The sequence below is a fragment of the Ailuropoda melanoleuca genome, chromosome 5 (assembly GCF_002007445.2).
Source record: "Ailuropoda melanoleuca isolate Jingjing chromosome 5, ASM200744v2, whole genome shotgun sequence".
Lineage (NCBI taxonomy): Eukaryota > Metazoa > Chordata > Mammalia > Carnivora > Ursidae > Ailuropoda > Ailuropoda melanoleuca.
The window spans coordinates 75,414,254-75,422,911 of NC_048222.1; the positions used below are offsets into that span (position 1 = coordinate 75,414,254).

An 8,658-nucleotide genomic window follows, 5' to 3' on the forward strand; every position below is an offset into this window, starting at 1 on the left:
CAAGGTCCCTGGCATCCAGATTTATTTTACATTCTGTTCCAGAGGGGACGTGGGGGTGGGAGGAGCTGGGGAGGCAGAAGGGCAGTGCGCCTTAGTCTCCCGGGAGAACGCTCAGCGTAGGCCAGTCCTCTGAGGCCCAGCCCTTCCTGGGCCTTACAGCAGCATGATGACACGCACAGCCCAGGGCTTGGCAGCCTGGGGGAAGAGGGGGCCTTCGAGCAAGACTTCTGGCCAGGCCTTGGGCACTAAGGAGGTGCTGTGTCTCTCTCCCACCTCACACCCAAACCCAGCTGGAAGCAGGAAGGCAAAGGGGGCAGTGGGCAAGCTGGAGTGAAAGGGGAGGAATCCGCTCTAGGCAGAGGCGGCCTTTGGTCTCTGTTAGGTTAGGAAGCTGGTTCTTGGTAGAGGAACCCCATGGGGGTGAAGCTGGGAGCCAGTCCCTCTTAAAGGAAACGCCATAGCAGGGCGGGGTGGGGGGCTCCAGGCTCTGGTCTCAATAAGGCCTGGAAACAGTCTCCAGTTCAAAGCAGACCTCTATATTTGGGGAGTGGGATAGGGGAGGAAATAAAAAGGCTGCTGGAGGAATGTTTGTGAACTGTGAGTGGGAAGCAGTCCAGGGGGCTTGGAGGGGGGGCTCCGAAGAACGGCTGCTGGGGTTGTCTGCAGTTGCCAGCAGCTCAGGTCTTGGGGAAGGAGGATGGAGGGGGGGATCCTCTCTCCCTCCTGTAAGTGGTACTGCTCCCCACCCCATCCTGGCTGGGCTCTGAGTTGCCACGGAGACCACTCACACCGGAGCCACATAATTTCCAGGGAATGTCCCAAATTTCTGGGTCCTCCGGGAGACACCTGAAAGAGAAAAAGAAAAAGCATAAACGGCATTCCCCAGACTTCTTGAGTAGGAATGTAGGGGTGAGGGACCTTCCCCCTACTGGCAGTGCCCAGAACTGCAGGTGGAGTCCCCGTCCTGGGGAGGGAGGATTTGTGGGCAGATGGGCAACGCTACACTTTCTAAATTCAAGGACTTGGAATTTGAGTCCCCTATAACTTGGCACGTAGCACTGGATTACCCCACCTTCCTCAGGGAAGCTAGGAAGCAGGAGTTTGAATCCAGAACTTAAATGTGGAGGAAACTCACTGATCTCACCTTCAATTTAGAGGTGGGACAGGCAGGCAAGGCCTAAAGAGAAGGCCAATGAATTCCCCAAAGCACTCTGTTGCTTAGGGGAAGAGGTGGGAGCAAAATCCAGGCCTCTGGTCCGCTACAACCCCAAAGAAACCCGTGTTCTGGGGTAGAGAAGGGAGAATGCTAGAAGATATAGGAACGTAAAATGAAATTAAAGTCCCGGGGCGCCTGGGTGGCACAGTGGTTAAGCGTCTGCCTTTGGCTCAGGGCGTGATCCCAGGGTTCTGGGATCGAGCCCCACATCAGGCTTCTCCGCTATGAGCCTGCTTCTTCCTTTCCCACTCCCCCTGCTTGTGTTCCCTCTCTCGCTGGCTGTCTCTCTCTGTCAAATAAATAAATAAATAAAATCTTTAAAAAAAGAAAGAAAGAAAGAAATTGAAGTCCTGAACCTTCCCTTTCTGGCAGGCTGGCATCCTGACTTCTGAGGAGCAGCCCATGCTCACCCTGCCCCCAGGCCTTGCTGATACTGTGGCGCTGCCTGAGATGCCTCACTTGCCCTTTAAAGCCTAGCTCCCCCACCTCCTCCAGGAAGCCCTCCCTGACCTGCACTACCTGGAGTGATAACCACTAGCCACATGTAGCTACCGAGCACTTGAAGTGTGCTGGTGTGTGGGCTCAGCTGGTTAAGCATCTGCCTCGAGCACCCCGCTCAGTGGAGAATCTGCTTCTCCTTCTTCTGCCTGCCGCTCCCCCTGCTTGTACTATCAAACGAATAAATAAAATCTTTAAAACAAAAGAAATGTGCTAGTGTGACTAAGACATTGAACTTTCTAAACCTTTACTCTAAAAGCAGTTGTGGCTTTAATCCCACAAAAGTGGTGCTTTTTCTTTTTGTCTATATTTGCAAAACTTTGTTGAGTGGTAAAAAAAAAAAAATCAAACGCAGAGGTGTACAGAGTAAACCAAGTTGTGCCCCCCAAGCCCACCCCCCGCCAAGGCAAGAACTGTTAACAAGTTAGTGCTCCATAATCACAGGGTGTCTGAAACTCGGTCAGCAATGAGGTGCTAGGAATCAGATGAGAAAGGATGGGTTGCCAGGTCAAGAGACGCCGTTGGGGCCACCTCTTCCCAGGCAGCCTTGCCACGCTTTCAGCTCTGCTCAGGCCTATACGGCCCTGCCCACCCTGAGGAAAAGGCCATGTGAAGCCTGCTGGGCTGGTCACCTTGAATCAGGCCAGGGCCACCTTGAGGCTTCCTGCTTTAGTCCTTTGCCTGAGCGGCCCTAGGGCCAGCCCTGAGGACTGGGGAGCCAGCTGCTAAGGGGGGGGGGGGGGGGGGGNTTTTTTTTTTTTGGGGCGGGGGGCGATACACAGGTGTGAGACTTGAGGCTTGGCCCTTTCCATCAGGAACTTAGCGTTTCAGGAGACAGGCCCGTTCCCCCAAAACTGCTCCAGAGACAGGTGTGTGGTGGGAAGGAGCAGGGGTGTGAGAACTGGGAACACTGCTGCCCCGAGTCTGCACTGACGTCATCAATGACCTGGCCTCATCTGTCAGACCACAATCTCTGCTGAACCAGCACTGGCAGGCAGTGGCAGCCCACCCAGATCTCCCCAGAAACCCCCAAGATACCCCTTTCTGACTGGCCCCACGGGTCATACCCCCCAGGACCCCCCAGCTATCCCACCCAGGGACTCACAGATACCCCCTTCCGGTCTGCCCCCCAGCCCAGCCACCAGGCCCACATACCCACAAACCAGCCGTCATCACACTGCTGCATGACATCCACCCGGTCCCCCTCCCGCAGCTCCAGCTCGTCCTCATTCTGGGGCCTGTACTGGTACATCGCCCGATACCTGTGGGAGACAGCATCATGGCAACCACTGGAGCCTGGCCCCTGAGAGTCTAACCCAAGTGTTGCCACATCCCCTTAATTTTACAGATGATCCCATTAGCCCCTGGCCCAGCTCCTAGAATGGTGACTCTGGCTTCAATGCATCCCCCAGGCCTGCTCCCTGTGGTCCAAGCCCTACCCACCCCAACCCCTCCTCCTTGGAGCTCCCACTGCCTTCAAGTCTGTTCTACCAGTTCCCACACTTCACACACACATGCACTGACCTCAGGGCTGGAAACCCAGTGAGGAGACGGAGGCCAAAGGGCAGAGAGTGTGAGGCTTGCTTTAAGGCTATAGGGCTGGCAGGGACAGGTCAGGACCATCACAGACAAGTGGTCCCCCGCCAAATCATCCATAAGTGCCAGCGGTACGAGTTTACCAAATCCGTCTTAAGGTGGAAGGATCAGGCTATGGGGGCGGTCAGTGTGCTCAGTCCTGCCTGTCGAGCAACACTCCACCTCTGACCAAGTGTCCCCAGATGGTACTCACGGGGTCCAGTGTATCTGAGTGGTGTTGGGGGGAATTCCCAGGTCCAGGGGATGGCTGGAGCCTCCAGGATGGGACAGAGCTGACCCAGGGGTGCTGAGACCCTGGGGGTCCATAGGAGGAAAGGCAGGCACACACAAGCATGAGGAAGGAGAGTGCCACGGGCCCTCCCACCTTCCCTGCAGCAGCATTTCTCATCCTGTCCCCATCTTATCCTCTCAATCCCCAAGGCACAGAGAGGTCTGTTTGACCATTTCGCTTCATAGGCGCACAGAAGCTGAGGCCCAAGGAGGGTAGATGTCTGATTCTAAAGGCCAGCCCAAAGCTGGGGACGGGAGGCCGTGCCGCTCACATCAGCTTGCTGAGGGAACGGATGAGCGCAGGAGCGAAGGCACCTGTTCACGGGCTACCTCAGCATGAGGACCAGTGAAATCTTTTACCCATCAGGGACTACAAACTTTTAGTTCAAACGCACCCAAGTACCCTCTCCAGGGGGGAATTACTACCCCCATTCCATAGCTGAGAAAACCCAAAGCCAGAGAGGGTAAATCACCTGCCCAAGGTCACACGGCAGGTGAATGGCAGTCTTCTGACTCCCACGTGACCGCGTCCCAGAAACGGATATAGGCAGGTCACAAGACTGGGGTCTATAGGGTCAGGAGTCCCACACTGGCTTTGGGGTCACACCTAGAGCTGGCTGGCTGTCCCGTGCCTCCCCCGGCTACAACTGCAGCTCTGAGGGCCACAAGGCAAGGGTGGCTCTGCACGCAAGGCTCCGCCCAGCTCTCGCACTGCTCTGTCCTGGGGCAGACCAGAAAGGATTCCAAAGTGCAAACCCACCAAAGGAATGGAGGAAACAGTGTGCGGAGCAGGGTCAGCTCTCTAGTCTGAGGCAGGTCACCCTACCTGGGTCTGGGCTCTGGGCTCCTGGGTGGAGAAGGAGAATCCGGTGCGGCGGGGAGAGGTGGGATCCACTGGGCTGTGTGGTGTTAACGGGGAGCCAGAGTGATGAGCCAGACGGGCGGTGGTCAGGCGGGGAGACGCAGGGAGCTGGGGACCGTCGTCACAGATGCGGAGCCGGGGTTCGCGGTACACCTGCACGTAGCTGGCGGGGAAGATGCCCTGGCGCCCTGTGCCCGAGATGCGCCCCTCGTACCAGTTCTCGTTCACCTTGCGGATCAGGCAGATGCGCTCCCCCTGGGGGTGTAGAAGGGCATGAGCGCCTGCAAGGCCCTCCTGGACACCATGACCCGAGGGGGCCCTAGGGGTCCGTCTCCGGTAGACCTAGCGCCTTGCACGGAGCGAGCCATCTCAGAGCAGGTCAGCGGGAAGTCACAGTCACATCATGAGGCAGTGGTAGTGCGGAGCCGAGCCCAGGCTGCCTGAGGGAGCCCAGAAGTCTGGGCCCTTCCCACAACATGCTGCACTGGGTGTGGGTCAAGTCCTGCCTCTTTGGGAAGCCTACCCAACACCTACCCCTCGGACTTCACAGCATCCTCTCCCCAGCTTTCTGGTGGCTATTAACAGATTGGGCTCTGCCAGTTCCAAGCTGTACAGCCCCGGATCAGTTACTTTGCCTCTCTGAGCCTGGTTTTCTCACGTGTTTAGTGGGGATAACAATCCTGTTGCTGTGAGGAGCAAAGGCTGTCAGTGGCAGCCTGGCAAGAAGCATTGCACAGGCACGAGCCACCACTGTCATGACATGGTCCTGAACCCGCCTCTTCGCTGGGTGAGCCATCGCCAGTGCCTCAAAACACAAACTCTCTGAGGGCGGCCAGTGTGTCCTCCAGCCCACGTGCTCACTGACATTGGGTGAGGTGGCCCTGGGGAGGGTGGTCTCCAGCCCTCTCCTGCCACCCACTTTTCTCCATCCAGCCACCTCCGTCCTTCTCTCTCCTTGGGGCCACCTCTTCCGGAGGACGTTCACAAGGGGCATGCATGGCCTCTGCCCCAGAAATCAACCAAAGGGAGACCAGTTCCCTGTTTTCTGGGACATTTCTCAAACTTACTTCGACCATGATCTATAGGGAAAAATATGTCCTAGTAACAAGCCAGTACACACGCACATGGGTATATACGTAGCTGCTTGAAAGTTTGACCAAATACCCTTTCTCCATGCAGGACATTCTAACGTTTCCATTCTGTTCTTCTAAAAATGCTGACTGCGATCCTCACAGCCTACCAAACTGCAACTGAAAAAAAAACCCACAACTACTCTAGAAGTTCCAAACCTTAAAAAAAAAAAAAAAATAGGCTAAATGAAGGGAAACATATCCAGAGAGATTAGGAAAAATTTTAAATACTGTGTGAAAATGGGTACATGTGACTCTTTAAAAAGATGTTTTTAATACACATATTTCCCTATGTCTTCACCGCCCCCCCCCCGCGGCCCCCCACTTCCTGCCGGGCCACACCTTGCGGAAGGACAGCTCCACCTCCAGATCCCCCTTGAAATTGTACTGGGCCACAGCTTCTCCATACTCCAGCACCTGGTAGGTTGGGGGCTTGATGGGCTTTGGGATCTCATCTGCAGGCAGCACCTGCAGGAAGAAAGGTCACGAGAAAGACAGCCCGGGCAGCAACTGGGCACAGACCTGGAGCTCCCAGGGGAGTGAGGTAACAAAGAGATGATGGTATGAGCGCGTTCTGCCCCCAAGGCCAGCGAGGTCACCAACACCAGACACAAGCTTGGGGGTGGCCAGGGTGAGCACAGCCAAAGGGTGGTTAGTCCCAGAAGGCCACTGGAGGAAGAATTCCCCCTAGACGTGTGCAGTAGGCAATGTCAAAGCAAAGATGGAAGCCAGTCCTAACACAGAGCTTAAAATGGAGGCCAGAAGTAAATGAGGAATTTCAAAAAGCAGGGCACACCTCATCTGAAAGTGGGGATCTAACATTTTACCACTGCTGAGAACCAAATGTCCCTCTTTTCCCTCCCTTCTACTGCACCTGGTGCCCAGAATCCCCATGTTCTTTGCTTCACCCTACTCACAAAAAAAATAAAGAAAGAAACTAATAAACTAGTTCACACTGAGACGTAAATTACTGATACCATGGAATACTGGCTATGCCTTGTGGAATCCCAGAATCAGAGCGAGGTTCTGAAGGTAGGGGAGGCCTACTGATGCTTATGAAATCGAGAGCCCGAACTAAACAACAATCCAATCCATGGGTCAAAGAAGTCACAAAGGAAATAAGAAAGTAGTTTGAGTTGAATGAAAACAACAACAAAATATCGAAATCTGTGGGGTGTAGGTAAAGCAGTGCTTAGAGAGAAACTTAAATCATTAAATGCTGATATCATATTTTTAAGTAAACTCTACCGCCAATGCTAGGCCCGAACTCACAACCCCAAGATCAAGAGTTGCACGCTCTACCGACTGAGCCAGCCAGACTCTTCTGGATCTTGCACTTAACCACTTGTCTCTGAACCTTAGCAAGCATATCTGTAAAATGGGGATGACTGATCACTTCTCAGGTTAGAGAGGAACAAGGGAGGTAATACACATGAAGGAAGTGATGAATGTATATGTGATTTGTAAGCTGTCACACACTTCGTGCAAGTTGCCCTCAGGATCCTTCCCAAAGACAGCGTGAGAGAGACAGACGCTGAATGGTGAAAGTCTGGGGTGGTGGCCTCTGGTCATGTGGTTCTCCATGGGCTCATTTAAGAAACATGTCTTGAGTGCAGGCAAAGTACTGGGCCCAACCATGCGGGGGGCCAAGGGCATGAATGAGGCTGACTTGGCCCCTGCCCCCTGAGTTCACAGTTTTACCTATTAAGAAGCCAGTAAGATGTGGGGGAGCAATCAGCTCCACAGAGGGGCTGCGCAGGGATAAAGAGGTCTGTACTCTTATGTCTCTGCAAATGCATGCACCCTCCCAGCTGGGCTCCTGCTTCTCCTCTGCTTACCTCCACATAATTAGCAGGGAAGATGCCGAGCCGGCCATGGTGCTCCCCCTCCAGCCAGTTCTTGTCCACCTCCTTGTGGATGTAGACAATATCACCCTTCTTCAGAGTCAGCTCCCTGCAGGCCAGAGCAAAGACATACAGCAAGGTGAGGTCCTCCCAATCCTCCTTCCCTTCAGACCCTGTCTAGTGCACCCAGAGTCTCTTCCACCCTCTGGGGGAGGCCGAGGCAGCCCTGTCCTCCCTCTCCTCCCATAGGGTGCTGAGACATTTGAGGGGGGGGGGTTGGAGAGAAGGGCACTTACTTGGGGGACTGTGCCTGGAAGTCAAACTTGAGTCTGGCAGCCTTCCTCTGGGAAGGGGGAGAGGACAGAGGGAGTCACCTTAGTGAAGCAAGTGGCAGGTCTAGAACAGCCATCACAAGAGCCACTCCAGATCCCCATGCACCCTGACCCTAATGCTCCCGCCCCTCCTTACCTTCTTCTCTTCCTTCCTGGGTGGGCTGCCCCCTCGTTCAGAGGCACTAGGGTCTGTGAAAAAGTGCTACCTCAGCTTGGGAAGGCCATGTCTGGGGGGTGGTTTGGGGTTGGGGTTCTGTTCCCCTCACCCCAGGACAGGGCCAGTGTTAGCAGGGGGCTCTATGACCGTCCTCCTCCCACCCCACCCCCAAGGAGCACCAGCATATCGGATGCACGGTGGCCGGCCTCTGGGCGAGAAAAGAGCAGGATCTGGTCCTTACCTCGAGCCGTGGAAGGGTAGACAAAGTCCCTGCGACCTAGGAAGGGACTTGCTCCATCCGCCATTCTGTGGGGGCTCAGGGGCCGGGAGGAACCCCGGTAAAGTGCATTCGGGGAACTGGAGCTCCAGGCGGGGGCCGGGCTGCGCGGCGACACAGTGCGTGAGCCACCTGTCTGGGGCCTCACACCCTACACCACTCACCCCTGTCTCCCCAATATCTCCCCCTGTCTCCCGCCGCTTACTCCCAAGGCGTCTCCCACGTCCCGGGCCCTCAACAGGATGTCCTACTTCCCCAGCAGTCGCGGCCGGGAAAGGGTGCGGCCTGGGGCCGCGGGAGGCGGGAGGCGGGAGGGCGCGTGGGAAGCGCGAGGCTCCACTGGCCTCGCTCCGCCGCCGGCCGCGGCCACCCGGTCCTCGGGCGGGGACAGTTTCCCTCCGCGCCCACCCGCCGGCCTCCAGGCTCCTCCTCCCACGCCCTCCGCGGTGCTCGCCCCCTCCGCGCGGCCGCCGCCG

General features: G+C 56.0%; 1 protein-coding gene across 2 annotated transcripts in view; it reads right to left on the reverse strand.

Moving 5' to 3' along the window:
• Positions 1 to 8: 8 nt before the first annotated feature.
• SORBS3 (sorbin and SH3 domain containing 3) overlaps positions 9 to 8,658 on the reverse strand; it is a 20,977-nt gene continuing 12,327 nt past the window's right edge. The window contains exons 11-20 of one of the 2 annotated variants that reach the window (XM_034661284.1): positions 8,595 to 8,639; positions 8,147 to 8,286; positions 7,885 to 7,937; positions 7,713 to 7,759; positions 7,411 to 7,525; positions 5,915 to 6,040; positions 4,407 to 4,697; positions 3,504 to 3,604; positions 2,870 to 2,976; positions 9 to 846 (exon numbers count right to left, since the gene is read on the reverse strand). In XM_034661284.1, the coding sequence (XP_034517175.1) occupies positions 785 to 846; positions 2,870 to 2,976; positions 3,504 to 3,604; positions 4,407 to 4,697; positions 5,915 to 6,040; positions 7,411 to 7,525; positions 7,713 to 7,759; positions 7,885 to 7,937; positions 8,147 to 8,286; positions 8,595 to 8,639 (1,087 nt within the window). In that variant the 3' untranslated portion in view covers positions 9 to 784. Of the gene's footprint in view, positions 847 to 2,869; positions 2,977 to 3,503; positions 3,605 to 4,406; positions 4,698 to 5,914; positions 6,041 to 7,410; positions 7,526 to 7,712; positions 7,760 to 7,884; positions 7,938 to 8,146; positions 8,287 to 8,387; positions 8,640 to 8,658 lie in introns of those variants that run through there. The other variant, XM_019794721.2, reaches the window with a different exon arrangement.